This window comes from Emydura macquarii, unplaced genomic scaffold (genome assembly GCF_026122565.2).
Source record: "Emydura macquarii macquarii isolate MOO-44397 ecotype Brisbane River unplaced genomic scaffold, CSIRO-AGI_Emac_v2 contig_691, whole genome shotgun sequence".
In the NCBI taxonomy this organism is placed as follows: domain Eukaryota; kingdom Metazoa; phylum Chordata; order Testudines; family Chelidae; genus Emydura; species Emydura macquarii.
The window spans coordinates 14886867-14905398 of NW_027130828.1; the positions used below are offsets into that span (position 1 = coordinate 14886867).

Sequence of the window (18532 nt, forward strand, 5' to 3'; positions counted from 1 at the left end):
CTAAAGTGGATTATTGGACACTGTAAGCAACCCAACCAGTTGCTGTAGCATTCGAAGCAGAATCCCTTTATGGTGGGTAAAAAATATGCCCACTGGGTGGAATTCACCCCTGTCCAGAGGGCTGTAAGTAGGCCAATGAAACGTTGTGGCTTCAACGACAGAGCATATTTCACATAAATAATTCATGGAAAATGTTGCAACCAATTATCTCCCTTTTCCCGTTGACCAGCCTAGACAAGCTGCCTCCTCTGCTCACTCGCCAGTTCTAACAATGCCTTTTCTCTCCAAGGGAAGAAGCAATGTTGTCCACCTACTTTGAAACCATCAATGACCTGCTCTCTTCCTTTGGGCCGGTCCGAGACTGCTCACGCAACAACGGTGGCTGCACCCGCAACTTCAAGTGTGTGTCGGACCGCAAAGTGGACTCCACGGGCTGTGTGGTACGTATGCTGCCAGCTGACTATTGCTGTAGAGAAAGGGCATGTCAACGTGGGTGCCTTGGGTAAGAGTTACTTGTTCTTTGTCCATGGATGTGAGTTAGGAAATCTCCGTTGCCTTTTTGGGCAGTGGGACTGTGCGTCTGTCTGTCTGTCTCTCTCTTATTTTCTCTCTCTTCCTCCCTTTCCCACCTTTTTCTTCTCCCTCTCTTGCCTTGCTCTGTGGTAGCAGACTGCCCTGACTTTAGCTAGAGAGATGCCCTGGGTGTCCCATGGGATGTTCCCAGGTCTGGTAGAATGGTCCGAGCTCTGGGGGGAGAGGTGTTGGGAAAATGCCCCCACCCCAGCCCTTCTGGCTGCCCCAAATGCCACGTGTGCGAATTCTGCCTCAAGAGCCTAAAGCAAATGAAACCGTAATGAGCAACCTGTTCACTAGCCCAAGGAGCCTCCGGCGATACCGCGGAGGACTCGGCAGCTTCAAGAAGCACTGAGCAATGCAGAGTCGATTGTCATCTACTTGCCAAAATGTCATGGATTGAAAATGGACTTTGCTATCTCCTCTGGCTCCCACAAGCTTCCCAGCTTTCTGAGAACTCCTCCGTCATCCACCGTGCCCCTCCCAAAGCCCTGCCACCTCTTTGTCCCTAGTGGTTAGCCACTGTCCAGGGTTGTTTCCTCAAGAGGAGAAACTGATGATAGGGTGAGGTATTTCTTCGGTGCAATCCTGCTTATTTACAAAGTCAGGTTTCCCCAAACACAGTAGGAACAAACAACAATAGGCAGTTCCCTTCCTCAGAGATCCACGTCTGCCTCTCCAGCAAGTTCTGCGCCGAAAAGAAGCTCCATCTCTCAGCCTCCTCCCGGGGCCATGCTCACCGCCGCGTCTCTCGCGGTCTGCTTCTCATGCGCGCACACACACACACTCAGCTTGCCAAACAATCCCGTAGTCCCTATGTCTGCAACCAGTCCCCTGGAAATCCCCAGACCACGCTGCTTAATGCTGCTCAGGTTTCACTATGCAGCCTATACCTTCTTCTTTCCAGCTCTCATTACGTTAACGGGCATAATTGGTCTTTCCAGTAAGCCTGAAAGAAGGGTGCTTAGCGCACCTATTGACTTTCTCCAGGTCTGTGACTGATGGCAGCCACTAACACCTTCCAGCATCACAGGGGATTTTGTTGCGATAGGTTGATTTTTACATTCATGAAGGAACGTTACTGTGGGGAATGGGGAGGTTTCCTTGTGCAACAGAATTCCTTGGCAAATCAGTGTTCTTCTTTCTGTAAAAAGAGCCTGCAGTGCTATGGGTGTAGTATGGAGGGACAGGGGGGCATTGCCCCCCCAAACTGCAAAACCTGGGCAGGTGCAGAATTTGTCCCCACGTGTGCAGCCTCATTAGCCTGACTGGAGCTGTCCCCGGCCCCAATATATAATTCATACTACACCTACGGAGCCTGCAAACAATTAAAGCTCATTTAAGCTAATTAAAGTGGGATCCTTGTCTGTGTGCTCACCGTAGAGCACTTGCATCATTACACACTTTACACAATCACACGCTCGCTGGCAGCAACACAGTCTCACACAGGGCCAATTTGGAACGCATCACACACACCAGATTGCTAGTGACAACATCACTCCTGTGTGCGTACACACACGCACCAGAACCTCAGCACGCGTGCACATGCATTCACGTGCACACACACACGTTTTCATGCACACACATATTTCTCATAGCCACACTCAGTCTCTCTTTCACACACACATGCAGTCATAGATGCTTCTCCCAATTCCTCCACCATCCCTTCCTCAAACCCGCTCTGTTCCCCGTAGGATCGTTCTCTGGCCCCCTCCTCAGCTCTGCAGAAGCAGGAGTGAAGTGTCTCTTATTTTATTGAAGATGTTTATACACAGGAGCCAGGAAAGGTCAGCCTGGAGTGGTGTCGTCTCTGGGTGCCTCTTACATTATACCCCCATCTCCGAATGCTTGTTAAGCACATTTAGCGTGGCCACCACAAGGCACTGGTGCGTTACAGACAGCGTTTTACAATGTGGGTCGTTACACAGCTGGTTTCCCTTCCTCTCGTCTTTTTCTTTTTTTTTTTTTTTTTTTTTGGTCTCTTTCTCTCTCTCTCGTTTTTGCCATTTCACCCTGAAAAGTAGTATGCCTCCCAGATATTGTCAGAAACAATTGTGGCTCTGATTGCTGTGCACCACAGAGAAGCACCGTCAAGAGGCTGCCTTTTAAAAGTCAAGACGTATTAAGATAGAAATTGTCAATAAATTACAGGTCTGCCTCTTCCTGCGTGAGCTCGTGGAGCGGTGGAAATTGAAATCCTTGTCACTCTGGGAAAATGGGGCTTCTCTCCCTTCTCCCACCCTGCTCCTAATGACTATAAAGTATTTATCTAAAATATCTAAAGTATCTGTATTTAAAGGGAACAAAACACAAAGGCCAGGGAAGGGACGGAGACTCAACATGAGCAATCACCTTTGAGTGCATCCTGGTCCCTGATAGTTGTGGTGGAGAGATGGAGCAGCCTTCATGTGGGTGGAAATTGCTGCCAGGTGGAAGTGCGGAGTTGGAAGAGGTGAGGTGCTCACTGTTTTTAGGCTGCCCACCACCCCTCCACACACACTCCTAGTTGCTTCCTTTGTTTTTGCTTCTAGTTTTGGCCTTGGTGTGGGAAGAAAGGGACTAGCATTGGATCATGAGTCGCTAGGGTCTAGACCACTTTCAGGCAGAAAGTGGAGTCCTTTCTGTTCCCCTCACCAGTCTGATAAGGAAAGGCTTTTGTTGCAACGGAAAGTGCTAGAGAGGCACAAAGCTTTAATCTCACCCTCTCTTTCTTTCCTCTGTTTCTCTTTTCTGTCCCTCCTCTCTCTTTTCATCTCTTTGTTTCTCTTCCTCTCTCCCTTCCGCTTCCAAAAACAGAAAACCAAAATCTATCCTACCATATTGCCAGGAGAGGGGGACTCCGTGCTATGCCTGGTCTTTCCAGAAAACTTTCCTACTTAGCAAGGGAGATGGTGTCACTTCTGGGGGAAGTGCAGGCTTTCTAGACTGTTTCATGCTGTTCTGGTCATGGAGCCCAGCTGTAGCCCAGCGGAAGCACTGCTGAGCTATTTGCGTGGGGAATGGAGGGCTGTCTCGGCCCTGCTGTGATTTCAGGCAAGTTGTTAAGAGTTCCCCCTTTGGGAGACATGCCAGAGCTGTTTCTTAAACTGTCGTTCCCTTGACCTTTTTGGAAATTGTCTTTCTTCTTCTCTGTTTAAATATCAATGGGAGATTGAGTTGGGCTTCCGCAGGAAAAGCAAATTTGGCTCAATGAGCAGGCAAATTGGTATCAGCTGACGAATGATCTGGAAAGCTAAGCTCTGTAATCAGAAATGCTGAGGAACAGCATTGGCCATGGGCTGCTTAAGTGAATGTTGGCTTGTGGTTGGCGCTATGAACAGCAATAGCATGTTGCTGGGGTTGAAATGTGCGTCCCCGGAGGCAGTGCTTAATTTGAAATGAAGGAGGTGCTGGGGCTCAAACAGAACTGTGAGCTTTCTCCCTGGAGAAGAGGCATGGGTTGAAGAGCGCTTGCCAGGGATGTTAGAGATTTCCAGTCTGGAGTGCGAGTTGGAGACAGCTGAATTTCTAACTTCATGGTAAGGGGAGGTGGGAATCCAGCTGGTGATGGGACAGAGATGCCTCTTAGAATCACTTCTCTGGTTTCTCTTTCACTGAGCTTCCTGTCTATCAGAGGTTAAAAAAGGAATGTGATGTATCAGATCTCCAGAAATAATCTCTTCCTGCTGTACCAACACCTATGCATCGGGGAGCACAAAGATTTATTGAGATAGTGAGGGACAGTCACTGAGACATGTAGGGACAGGGGGATCACTACTCACAATTTCCTCGTGATAGTGGAACAAGAGGGTTAAGGGACTGAGCTGGGACTCAGGAGCTGTGGGTTCAATTCCTAGTTCTGCCACAGACTACCTGAGGGACCTTGGGAAAGGTCCTTCATCTCTCTGTCCCTCAGCTCACCATCTGTAAAATGAAGATGGAAATACTTCATTTTGCTGTCTTTTCTATTTAGATTGTAAACTTTTTTGGGACAGGGGCCATCTCTTACTAGGGATATATATACAGCTCCTAGCACAATGGGGCCCTGACTTTGGCGGGGCCGTCTAATCACTGCCAGAATACAGACAAAGATAAATAGTCTGTTGGGATACAGAAGGAGCTGGGAATTTGGCGCTTTTGCAAGATCCTTACAGCCCTGGAGAGCTCAGGCCTCCCACGGAGGTTGGTGCTTTGGGCAGAACTGCCCATGCTGTAATATGAAAGAGACAAGGCGGGTGAGGAATATCTTTTACTGGACCAACTTCTTTTGGTGAGAGAGACGCTTTCGAACTACATGGAGCTCTTCAGTTCTGTGTAAGCTTGAAAGCTTGTCTCTCTGACCAACAGAAGCTGGTCCAATATAAGCTGTTACCTCACCCACAAGGTCTCTCTAATATCCTGGGGCCAACCTGGTTACAAGAACACTGCCTACAACAGATCAGTGGGAATCGTGGGCTGCGTGTACACAGCAAGAAGGTAATAGATTCTCTCTCTCCCGTCCTGGTACGACTGTATCTTTGACACTCCATGCCCTGAGCCATCCTGCACAATGCAGAGAGAGGGTAGTTCGCTCACACTCTCTGTCTGGTTGGGGTGGAACCATGCCTGAGATTGCAGTTGGTTCTGGGCACCTCGGACCCGGACAGATGCTGAGAAGTTGCTTTGAAGCTTTGAAAAGAGCAACAAGCATGATGAAGTGTCTAGAGAGACAGGCTCCTGAGAAGAGAGAGAGAGTTAGATCTGGCCAGCTGGGGTCAGAGAACTCTAAGTGATGGGGAGGACAGCAGTCTGCAGAGGTTTGAGGAGGATGAAAAGAGAATATTTAGGGTTGCTCTGTGACACGGTAACCATGAATCTGCCCTCCCCTTGGAAAGGGAGGGTTGGGCTCTCAAGCCAAGAAGGACAGCAAAATCAGGCCTTGATATTTAGTTATCAGTAGCTGTCTTAAATGTAACTATGGGACAGTGCCGAATATAGCTGTAAATTGCTTAACCTTGTGGTTCCCAAGATGTGGTCCGTGGAGCACGGTTGACAGGACATGGAGAACTGACTGGTCACATGGTGCCGGCTCCTCCTCTTTGCTTCCAGCTGTTCCATCACATTAAAGACAGCTGCAGACAGCAATTCATACTCCCCTAATGTGACTTTCCTCCCATCAGCAATCTCCTTGCCACGGACACATCATGTGACTACAAATAGGCCTGGGGTTGGCCGGCATGACAGTGAGTGGGAGGGGGGGATGTCCATGAGACAGCCTCTGTGTTAAGGTGTTGTCCACGCTAGGACATGCCTGGCTTAGCTCATTTTAGTCCATTCAGACAGAGAGGGAAGAAAAATTGGTCATGGTCTCCTGGTAGACATACAGGCCTTAGCTCAGCCTGTCTTGAGCTACCCCTCCTATTTCCATATCAAAATGATGCAGTGTTCCAGAGGTGATGGAAGGCAGTGCTGCAAAATGGCTTAGTTTAAGAATAAAGTTGTTGCATAGGGATATAGGCTGTGCAATACAGGATCAGACCAGTGGTCCATCACATCTGGTCTCCTTCCAGCACAAGCTAAAGATGATGTTTCAGTGGAAGGAGGTGGGGAGTGTAGGTATGAATTGAGCTGGTTGAAACATAGAATTTCCATTCCATTGGGTATTTCTGACATTTCCTAATTTTCTGAATCAGAACAAAATGTTGAAATTTCAAATTTTACCATAACGTGGAAAATATGAAATAATTTTGTTTCCAAAATAGTGAAATAATCTAGTTGAAACATTTTATTTTGGCTCTGTCATTTCACAGTTTATATTGTTATAACATAAAAGTCAAAATGATAAAGTGGGAACAAAACATTTTGATAATTTCCTTTCAAAATGTCAACAAAATTGATATATTCCTGAGAAACTTTTGATTTTGTCAAACCTCCATTTTCCAATGGAAATCTGTTCCATCAGAAAACGGTGTACTAGCTCTCCTTCCTCCAGCACAAGCTAAAGATGATGTTTCAGAGGAAGGTGGGTTGGGTTTGGAGTTATAATTAAAGAAACTCAGGTTTTCAGTTCGTTGGGAAATTCTGACTCTTTCAATTTCAAACTCCTATTTCATCTTGAATCAGAACGAAATATCAAAATTTCAAAACTTGCCACAACACAAAAATTTTGAAATGTTTTTTTTCAGAAACATCAAAATAACCTTATTGAAGCATTTCAGTTGGGTAATGTCAAAATGTTTCATTCTAACTTTATCGTTTTGACTTCTATTTTATATCATTATATTGTAACATAAAAGTTGGAACAGTAAAATGGAAACAAAATGTTTCAATAATTTCCTGTCAAAATTATTGATGAAATGGTACAGTTCCACAAAAATGTTTTGATTTCTTTGAATCAGGATTTTCTGACAGAAAACTGTCCAATCACAAATTTCCCCACCAGTTATGCACCTAGCCAGTTATGCAGAGATGCACATGGGGGCAATGAAGGATTCCTTCCTGACCCCTATAATGTTTAGCTAACATGCTGAAACGTGATTATTTAGTTGTATTGGGGTAGCACTTAGGAATCCCAGGACCAGGACCCCAGTGTGCTAGTGCCGTACAAACACAGAACAAAAACATGGCCCCTGCCCCAAACAGTTTACAATGCCTGATTCCTCTTCTTATCCTTATAAGCTACCAGTGTTAGTAATGATGAGAAAAGTGTCCAAATCGTAGCTAAAACCAAGCCTAAATTTACAATAGCTAAAACAAGCATGTGTCAGAGCTACTAAATATTACTAGGAACATACCAGAATGGAATGGAAAGAAGCAACTGCTAATCTGAGGTCGCACACAAGGGGCAATTTGAAGGGAGATGGGTGGCCATTTCCCAGGATGTCTGAACCAAGGGACTGTCATCACCGGGGCAAATAGCAGATGAAGAACGAGCAAAGTTTGGCACATCACAGTGCAACAGATGATGGGCCTTGCTCAGTCTCTGATTCACATAGCAGTGTAACAAAGATGCGGAGCTGACCCACTGCTCCTTGGCCATTTAAGTGCTGTGAAATGGGATTTTGTGGCATGGGCCCCACTGCGAGTTCAGGAGAGGCCTTGTTAAATTAAAGAATAAATAAAAATGAATAGCTGGTAAAAGACGAAATCGTGGCGGTGTGGGAAGTTCCCAGCCTGCTTTGAACAGAAGTGCACACATGCTGTATAAATCCAGGAGTGCTCCCTTTCTAGGCTCTGCCCTTACTGATAACTTTAACAGCAAAACAAACATTTCCTGCTCAAACTCAGCTCTCCCTAGGGTTTTCCTTGTAAGGGTCACTTTGTTCCAGACCCTCTTTCTTTCTGCTTCTGAAGGTGGCTGCAATTCCTCATATATTCTGACTGCAGCTGTTTGGATCCACCGACTAGTACGATTCAGCAGAAATTATGGCGTGTCTTTGTGCCAGGTTCAAACACCTGATCTCAGGGTGACTTAGCAGAGAAATACTGTAGCCCCATGCAGATTCTTTGAGCCTATCAACTTCTTCTGTGTCTGTTGTAAGCAAACACAACCCGATGTATTACAGCTGTCACTCTGATGTCTAAATTGACCGTTTTCTGCCCCCAGAAGGAAATCTGAGCAGGATTTCATATTTACCTAATTTCTTTCATTCAAGGAACTCGGAGTGTTTTACACATATTAATTAAGTCTAACAACATGTTTGAAACAGGCAACTATTTTTATCTTCAGTTCGAAGATGGGAAAACAGAGACACGGGAGGGAGAGTAGTAATTTGCCCTAGATCACACAGGCTAGGTCTGATCCTGAGAGATGCTGTGCACCCATGTCTTCTGCTAAATTCCATCCTGGGATGTCATGGACTTTCTCAAGCCCCCTTTGGTAGCTTCAACATGTGCATACATTAGCTACCCTAACAATAGTCATCCGATATTAGGTGCCTAATCTTGCAGCTGTCACTCATGAGTCATTCAATTGAACAAGGGGTGCAGGATCAGACCCCTAATCCAAGGGATCTGTGCGTGTTCAAACGCTTAGGATCATGCCCTAAATCAGTGACAGAGCCAGCCACAGTACGTACGAGCCCCAGCTCTTAATCGTCTGCCCTAACGAGTCAATAAACTATAGCATGCACATTTTATATATATATATAGAGAGAGAGAGAGAGAGAGAAATAAATGTAAGCCAGGAAGGAATGTGTCATTCTGTTTAATTTCCAAATCCATTACTGATTTCCCTGTGTTTGTTGTCCCTTGGGAGTATTCTGGGAAATGCAAGATATTGCAACGTGTGATTGGAAGCTCGAGAGACAGATGGATTTGATCATCTGAAGCTAAAATAATGATCGATCATCTTGAAAAGGAAAGCGGGGAGAGGAGGGGAACAGGAAGAAAAATAGTGGCTGTAATTTCAGAAAACGGTTGCAACATATTTCCCTCTGGGCAGAGGTGTTACCCTCCAGGAGTGTAACAGCTGCAAACGAGACTGCAACAGCCAGTGGAGGTGGTAATGAGCTCTGCCGACATCATTACTCTGGAGAGGGAGAGACAATGATCTTCACTGAATGGGAGGGGAAGAGCAGGGGTTGGCACAGAGGAAATGAGATTGTTTGCACCACTTACAGATGTGGCACGCTCCGCTTCTAATTTTCTTTGGTGTTGAGTAACTTCCTTTCCTAGCAACAAGAGCGCTGCAGACAAATGAGATCTGAGTGGCTGGGGAATGGAGGGACTAAAGACTGTCGTTCAGCCACAGGAAACGAGAGAGGAGCGGCTTTTGGTCCTAGAACGGGGAGCTCTGATGGGTCTTGCATGTCACGTATCTATGGAAAAGAAGAGACAGGATTAGGGAAGAAGTTTTGGGCTGACCTCCTCACTTGGGAGCAGTGTCAGGGCAGAGCTGGGGCACAAGTGGCCCCTTTCCTCATGAGGGGATTCTGCCCAAGGTGACAGGCATCCCAAATTCACCTGCATGAAAGATAACGTACCCCTCCTCCACTGCCGTGGGCGTGAGGAAGGATGGTGTGGTGGTGCTATCCTAGTACTTGGGAGACCTGGGTTTAAGTCCCTGCTGTTCTACGGGCTTTTGGCAAGTCAATAAGCCTCTCCGTGCCTCAGTTCCTCATCTGTACAATGGGAATAATAGCACTGCCCTGCATCCCAGCGGGGTTGTGAAGGATAAATATGTTACAGACTGTGAGACACTCGGATATTATGCTAATGGAGACACATAAGTACCTATGGGAGACAGTCAGGTTTTCTCACCACCTTCCTGCTGGCTGATGGCAGAAGCACCCCCTGCACGGTGTTCTCGGGGGTGAGCAAGGCACTGAGGTTTGCAAGAAAACTGCGTTGCCTGCTCACGAGCCTGGAACAGGATTTCAGTAACACAGCCAGAGGTTATGGGTCTGTGACGGGAATGGGCGGGTGAGCATCTGTGGCCTGCGACGTGCAGGAGATCCGACTAGATCAGTGGTTCCCAACCTGTGGCCCAGGGGCCAAAAGTGGCCTTCAGGGGCTTTCAAAGTGGCCCACTGCTCCCTCCCCATGGGCTGCATAGGAAACTGCTGCCTAAGGACCCAGGCGGAGTCTGTTGCCGCGGGGCTAAGAGACTTGCTGCAGCCAAGGGGACGGGAGATCAGTGCTTCCCGCTGGCTGTAGCAGGGAGCATGGCAAAGAACGGCAGAGCGCTCCGCATAGGTCCCTAGGCACTGGGGTCCCTGCTGGAGCCAGGGGGAGGGGAGTTCTGATCCTCCGACCCCCTGGCTGCAGAAGGGAGCTTCTGTCTAGGGACCCAGGTAGAGTGGATGGGGCTACAGGACGGGTGCGGTTTCCCTGCTGCAGCCAAGGGGATGGGAGATCAGAGAGGAGGGAGGCAGCCTCCTCGCTGAACTCCTTCTGTCTGGCTGCAGTGGGGAGGGAGGGCGGGGGGCAGTGGGAGGGCTGCTGGCGGAGACTGGTGGCCCTTCAGGGTTGTAACAATGATATCTGTGGCCCTCGAGCCAAAAAGGTTGGGAACCCCTGGACTGGATGATCATGATGGTCCCTGCTGGCCTTAAAGTCTATGAGGACATTAGTGTGTTGGACAGTGGGGTGATCTTCCCACCAACCAAGCAGACTGGAAGAGAGCTGCTCACCAGATCAGGAAGGGCAGGCTCCAAGTAGCCACGGGTGAGTCTCTGGAGTCTCACTGTGGGAGATCATCATGGTGATGGACGTTTCTTCCGTGGCACGAGCCCACGTGGCGGTACAGCCTCTCTGGCAGAGGGAGCCCTGCCTTACTGATGGCCGGAAGATTGAACCTTGCTGCTGGTTTAGGAAACTGAGCTTGTTGATTGGTGGCCACTTGGCTGAGGAGCTGGGAGCTGAAGTATTTCCAGGCAGATGTAAGATACATTTCAGCATTAGAGGGATATTAAAGATAAAATGAGGTCTGATTAATTCTAGTGATTCTGAGCTTGGACACTGTCCCTTTGCTCTCATCAAGCCATTTTTCTTTATCCTTTTATACTGGATACATGAATTATAGACCTGCAATTTTAAAGAGGCCTTAACCTGGCCTCTAATTTTGTGGCCGCGAATGATTGCAGCCGCAAATGATAGCATATGGATCTCCCGCTGACTGATCTGCAGGCACCATCAGCCAGCGAGATGCCTAAACGCTGTGATTTGCAACCACTGATAACTATGCCCATGTTTCATTGCAGATGCAAATTTAGAGGCCGTTCAAAATTTGTCCCTAAAATACCTTGAAATCATGGTACAAGTCACCAAGTGCTACTGACAACTCTGCCACCGTGTGAAAATCAAGAGCAGAGAAGCGTGTTGCTAGGAGCACTCAGCAGAGTGGGTTCCACAAGTACAATGGAAGGACTTTGGAAAGCAGAAATTCAGTCTCTCAGCAGCCATTTCCAGCCAAGTGTCTGAGGCTGATGTTGCTCCTTCAGGGGGACGGTCCTGTAAACAGAAGTTGCTGATGCTGTGTGTGTGTCATGGTGCCCCTCGCAAGGTGTTCATTTGGTGTGATGACTTTGGTCACGTAAGTTATGGTGGAGTGAGATTTTCTAAAGACAGTAGTTCTCATGCGCTGGCTCCAGTTCTGAGAGCCCCCCTTGAGACGCCTAAAAGGGCCCTGATTTTTCAGGAAGTGCTGAGTAAAGCTACATGAAATTTTTTCTGCACATTGTTTTTCACCCAAAAAAATGTATTTTGGGGGGGTGGTCTGAAACATTTCACCAAATTCAAATTGAATTTGGCAAATAATTTTGGTTGGGAAACAACAATTTTGAAAGAGTCAAAACGGTGTTTTGATTTTAAATCTGGCAGTTTAAAACATAGACACACCACGTACACACACACACACAGAGTGAAAAACGCCTGAAATGGCCAAAATCAAAATGAAATACTCGGGGGGGGGGAGCAGTTTCAAATCAATTGAAACTTTTTGGTTGACTCAAAATGAATTGGGAAAAAAGATGTGTTTTGTGTCCATTTGAAACATTTTGGTGGATCTGAAACTTTTTTTTTTTTAGTTTCCGATTTGATGAATTTTTTAAAAAAATTGGTTTCACTTCAAATCTGTCTAAAGAAGTCTAAATATACACAGACACACAAACAGCTGCTTAGTGCATTTGAAGTGTATTTCAGAGCCAGCAAGCAGATGAGATAAATGCCAGTGCATGGCTCCGATCTCAGTAAAACGTTGTAGTGTGCCAGATGCCAGAATGGCAGCATCACGGAGGATGGCTATTCGTACTGGGGCTGTGGGTGAGGGGATGAATGCTTGCAGGGATTAATTATTGTCTGTGCAGTTTCTCACCACCGCTGAAAGCTTGTATCCAGTCCAACGCAGGTTGATAGAGATTGAAAGTAGTGACCTTCTGGTAGCTGTTGGGTGGAGCTGTGTGAAAAAATATTTGGTGGCTTCAGTCTAGTTCCGAGCCCCCACCCCTACTGGTAACCTTGGCGCAAATAGGGTCTGAGTCTGAGTTGATCCTATAGATTGAACTCCCTTTCCTCTCCTCCAGAGGTTAGGTTTGAGTTGCAGGGTGGGGCAGTATGTGCGGGAAGATGGCGCTGCTGCTGTTTGTGGCATGCCTGTTCTGTGAAGTATTTCTGGCTCTCAGGCTGTAAATCTGGCACGTTTCACCAGCCCCAAATCAGCACACCAGAGATGAGGAAAGGAGGAATGGCGGGGCTGGGCTCACAGAAGAGCCTGTAAAATCATTGAAATTGCATTGGCTCAAGCGTTCCTAGCCTTCGCATTTAACCTCCTCCAGGCTCCCTTCCAGCAAAGCACTTAAGCACATGCTTAACTTTGAGCATTGACATCAGTGGGTCTAGACGCATATTCTAAAGTTAAATGTGTGCTGGAGCAGGACGGAGTGCTCAGCACCTTGCAGGATTGAGCCAACCCTTTGGATGGCATCAGTTCAGCACTTGAGCACGTGCTTACCTTTAAACGTATGTTTAGATCTCATTGAAGTCAATTATCTAGAATAGGGGTTACTCACAAGCTTATAGTCAGACACATGCTTTGTTGGCTTAATGGATCAGGAAGCCAAATCTTTGCTGTCACATGTACCACAAGCTAGGTATATGGCTGTTAGGGTTAAGAGCTGTGGCAAGTTTCCCCTGAACTGTTTTGAAAAGATTGGGGCGTCCAGTTCACCTCCATAGTGCTGTTTGCTTCCACCACCGCCGAGCCATCCCTGGACACCAGCCATCTTCTAAATGGCAGTGAAACTTTGCTGCGGGAAGCTGGGCCGTCATCTTTTAAACATCTCCAACAAAAAGACAGCTAATATTTAGAAAATGCAGGAGAATAATAAAAACAGGCAATTTACTCTCTACAGAACTACTTTATGAAATATTCTTTTTCAAACTTAATAGTAAAAAAGGGAAGCCGAGATGCAAAGCCCTGTCAGGCAATTTAGTCGGAGAGTGAGTTGCTCTCATTGCTGGGATTCGTGTAAGTAATGAGGCATTTCTGATGTTTCCAGTGACCCCAGCACCTATCTCCTTTCTAATGAGCTTTGCAAGTGCAGGAAAAAAGTGTGTCTTTGCTTATTGACATAAACAGGGACTGGTCCATATGTTCATTTCCCTGGGGAAATGGTCCTATGTGGTTTTCAGTTGTCATATTTTTAAATCTCATCCTCAAAGAGATCCATCTCTTCAGTTTTGGATTTCATTTGGAAGGTTAGTCTAGACAGAGTCTCTTTCTTCCCCGAGTCCGAGCTGGCTAGCGAGTTGAGCTGGGACAGAGAAAATGGACTGTGCCCAGTCACCTTAACGTTTCCCAGATGAATGAACCTTGGTTCTGGACGTTGTTCTAGCCTACACTTGCTAAATGGTTGGAGGTTGGGTGCTAATCTGCAAAAGCTGTTTATTGTTGTTGGCATCAAGCGAGCAACCCTAGAAGGTCAGGGAGGTTGGTTAGTGTGGCCTAGGGGTTAGAGCAGAGGTTGGGAAGGCAGGACTCCCCTGAATTCGATCCCCAGTTTTGCCATTGTCTCACTGTGTGACCTTGGGCAAAGTCATTTAAAAACAGCAATTCTACCCTGAAATGTAATTAAGTAAAAATAGCACCTTCTTATTCAGCATATCTGCTCCCTGGGCACGTGCAGAGGCCTTTCTGCTGACTGTAGTGACAAAAGTAGAGGAGCTTCTACTCCTGTTACATCTGCTGAGCTAACGCATCTGAGAGAGAGTGAGCCGGAGTCTCTCCCACGGTGCATCATCAATGGAATTGTTTACTGAGTTGCAATCAGTGCCACTTGTGCAAACGTCTTGGTGGCAGGGGGGTTGCATGGGGGTAGTTATGGGTCTAATTTAGCCCCGGAAAGCAAGATTGTAACTTGACTCTTGGATCTCAAGTGGAGTTTTTAAGGCTGGAAATTGGTGGGGAGAAGGGGGGGAACAAAACACATTTGTTTGTACTATAAACAGAGTAGATTTGAGAGACAATAAACACGAGCCCCTTTGGAGTTAACTCTTGCATGACTGCACTTTTTAACATCTCTGTGCCTTGGTTTCCTGCTCTGTAGAAGGAGTCTACATCCTGAACTGAGGCGTAATTATGTAACTTTTGTTAAAATGATCTTAGATCCATGGATGAACAATGCTCTAGATGTTTCAAGTATTCCTTTGATTGATAGTGGTTCTAGGTTCTGTTCCCATCTCTGATGCTGGCCTGCTGGGAGAAGTTGGGCAAGTCACATCACCACTTTGTGCCTCAGTTTCCCTATATGTAAAACAGGCATGATGGTACTGACCTCTTTTTGTAAAGTGCTTTGAGATCTATGGATGAAAAGCATAATAGGAGCTAGAAAGACATTAGCCCTTATGATGGTGATTTTGTTTGACTGGCTAGTGGTTTGTATAGCCAATATGGAGAAAACAGTCAGATTAACTACTGAATTGCTTCAGGTGTTTAATAGAGTTATCTGGCTGGCAGCATTCAGATTGTCACCCCTTGCCTACCTCCACCCTTCATAGAGTGGTTACAGTGGGTGGATTGGTGAGGGCTGTGTCACCCAGGATTGCCCCAGATAGAATTATTGGCTGAGTTGGCTATTGATTTTCTCATCATTTTCAAACATCGTCCCCCGCGTCCTGTGTCACTGCAGAGGCAGATCGCAAATTGAACTGCAGCTGAATTGATGCGGGATTGATTAAAACTCATGGTAATTATTGGGTCCCTGCTGCCCGAGCCAGACAGATGAATGTTAGCAATAATGGATATGGTTCTTTATAAGAGCTCAGAAAATGCACATCGAGGACTGTGCGCATAAGCCTACCTGAGAGCAGAGACCAGCCCTCAGAGCCGCTTATCCTGTGCACAGAGGTGTCTAAATACAACCTGTGGACTCCTAATGTATGGCCCACAACTGCTCTTCCCATAGGTTAAGGACAGTTTGGGGATAAGGGCAAATTTGACCAGCTGCAGGGTTTTATTGGTGACAAGCAAGCAACAAAGTTCCATTCCTCTATCAAGAGAGATACAAGTACAATTACAGGGGCATGCTCCTGGGAAGTGCTGAGCACCCCGTGACCTGTCTGCTTTCCATGGAAGCTGAGGGTGCTCGGTGCCTTCCGTGATCAGGCTGCTACAATGATGAAGTGCATTTGAGGTGCTTGCGTTTAAGGCCAGAAGGGCCCCACCTGATCACCCAGTCTGACATCATGAGTATCACAGGCCGCTAAACACCAAACAGCCACCAAACTTGACAACCAGAATTAGACCGCGGTATGACAGCCCTCAGGAGACTAAACTGTCGGAGGTCACAGACAGAGAAAAGGAGGTAAATAGGTAAAGCTGGTTTAAAAAAAAAAGACAACAGCACAGATCCATCAGTGTGCAGCCCCCTGGCTCGTGGAAGGTTGCTACGCTCAGGCCTGCCCTCTCCCTGAATGGGATACTCCAGCACATCCCGTGTGTTGATAGCAAGCCCCACCCCTGTCCTCTCTCTGGACTGAGATCAAGAGACCAAGCTGCTTGAGTGCTCCCGGCCCAGAGAACATGCAGGGCTGAAATGACAGCAGTTAGGGCAGGGGTGTCCACAAGGCATTCTGGAAACCCAGGTGCATTCTCCTGGCCAGCTCTCTGGTCCCTTTCCCTGGCCCTGCTTGGTAGACTCAAGGGGCCAGAGGCTCAGCTGGTATACACTGGTGTGTCTCCAGCAAAGTCAGTGGATTTACACCTGCTGAAGATTTGATCCCAATAGTCCTTGGGCAATCTGGAGCCCAGAGATGAATGTTTACAGCCCCCCTGCATGAAACCACGATAACCCTCTGTGGCCCTCTCTAGTGGAGAGATTTGTGACTCTTCTACTGCCTCCAAGGCTGTGGAGCTGGTCCATTCACTCCAGCAACAGTGCCTCATGCATTTCGATCCAGAGGAACCAAGTACAGTCCCCGGGGACGAAACATCCTAACACAAGGAAGGGGAGGTCCTTGCAGCTGCCTCTCCCTACCTTGCTGCAGCCAGTCAGGGTTCAGAACGCTGTGTCCTGCTTCTCCTGCAGGGCTGAGGTTGCTCTCAAATCTCCAGCTGGGCTCTGATGTGCCTAGACTTTGCAAAGCGGCTCTGAAGGCTGGCGACACGGCCCAGCAGAGGTGTCATGACCCTTCCTTGGGCCCAGGCTCTGAAGAAGGCCACAGCGTCTTGCTGCAGACTCCTAAACACTTTCGCTTAAAGGCCTGGTTTACATTGAAAAGTTAGGTCAGCCCAGCCGTGTCGCTCAGGGGTGTGAAAAATCCACACCACTCAGCCACGTAGTTAAGCCGACCTAACCCCAGGTGCAGACAGCACTAGGTTGATTGGAAGAATTCTTCTCTCAATCTAGCTATCGCCTCTTGGGGACAAGGATTACCTGTGCCTAGGGAAGAACCGCTCCCGTAGCTGGGGGGATAGTCTATGCTACCCAGTGTAGACAGGTCCAAAGACTGAACGTGTCTGAGAGCTAGATCGTTTGCTACATAGGGGAAGGTTTATTTTAGCAACAAAAGTACAAAGGATAAAGTACAGTCAGGATGCTCAGCCCCCTTGCTTCAATTTCTTGTTGCCTCCATGTCTGTACGTCTGTCTGTTTAACAGTCTCTTGCTAATTGCAAAGCCAGCTGGCTGCCTTTGGTTTGCTGCCCCTTACACCCTGTACTCAGAGGAGGAGATGTTATGCCTCTGACCCTGCCAGGGAAACCCCCTGTATTTGTGTAGGGTTAAGGAGATCTTCTTACCCAGGAGAACTTTCTGCTGCAGTGCAACAGCTGGCTTGTGAGCTAACTCCCTGGAGATGGGGGATGAGGAGGGGTGGGGGTTGGGGGGGGACTTTCCTTTGCAAATTTCAGGCTGGAGCAATTTGTGTTCCATAATTAATGCACATTAGAATGCATAATTACAAACAGAAACAAATCATGCTTCCTGATGATTAAAAATCAAGCTGGGGAAGTATTCCAAGGGGTGAACCATCAACCTCAAACCAGAGCCTAGGGGTGAGTCTCCTTCGGTGCGATCCCCCTTAGCTACCACAGCCACAGGGAGAGCCCCAATAGCGTTCTCCAGAGACAGAAAAGGGTGCTCCCCTCTCTCCACGGCACTGAGTCTTTCTGAAAGTGACCCTCTGACACCCCAGCAGGCGGAACTGGAGGCAGCAGCTCCTGAATCAGCAATCAGGCCATGTCTACACTACACGGTCTAAGCAGTGTTAACTATAGCGCTGTAGCTTCGCCCACATGACCCTGCCTTTGAGACTCAGCCACAGTGACTGAAGGGTTTTTTCCATCACTTTGGTCTGCCAGTGTTGCCCCTTTCCCCATCCCTAGACCTGCCCTCGCTATCCCGGTCTTGTGGCGAGAGGAGGTGTCCGACCCCGCTGTCCTCATTTCCTGGCCCTCGCCTCCCACATCCTATGGCTAGAGAAGGCTTCTGTCTCTCCTGCTGTTCCTTGCTGCTTAGCACTGCCCCTGCTCCAGAGGCTGACCAGAGGGTCCTGGTATCTGATGGTCGAGTTGACCTAGTTCAGCCGGGGGAAGCAGCTGGAGAGGATAGAGTGGACTTCGGGAGCTCACTGCTGTCTCTGCATTTGCCCTACAGGGAGGCTGCACCGCCCCTCACCCGTCTGTGGGAAGGACAGCAATCACTCAGACAATTTACATTGTATTTCAAGGAGCTAGCACAGGAGAGGGGAGGGACTGGGGCAGGTGGCAGGAGCTTTTCATTACCCAGCTGAGAAGCTACAGGACTACGCTGGGCTTTTGTGGCTCTGCATTGGGAGCAGCCAGAGTTCAGTTGTCCTCATGCAGCTAATGGCCTGATGACCAGGCATCAATCAGTCCTGGCAGCTTGCCTTTGGAGAGGCACCTGGCCGGTTAGCCAGTTCGGGAGCAGGGATCTCCTGAACTTGTATTAATATGTACGGCATTTTGCTCGCACAGAAAATTGATTTCCTTTTTTAAGCACAAAATATAGCAGTTTTATAACCTTTCTTCTGCTTGACAGAGG

The 18532-nt window shown here is 47.7% G+C and overlaps 1 protein-coding gene across 2 annotated transcripts in view; it reads left to right on the plus strand.

The window, feature by feature from the left end:
* ASTN2 (astrotactin 2) overlaps positions 1 to 18532 on the plus strand; it is a 567068-nt gene that overhangs the window by 308685 nt on the left and 239851 nt on the right. For both annotated transcript variants that reach the window (XM_067542151.1, XM_067542150.1), the window contains exon 11: positions 290 to 440. In XM_067542151.1, the coding sequence (XP_067398252.1) occupies positions 290 to 440 (151 nt within the window). The remainder of the gene's footprint in view (positions 1 to 289; positions 441 to 18532) is intronic.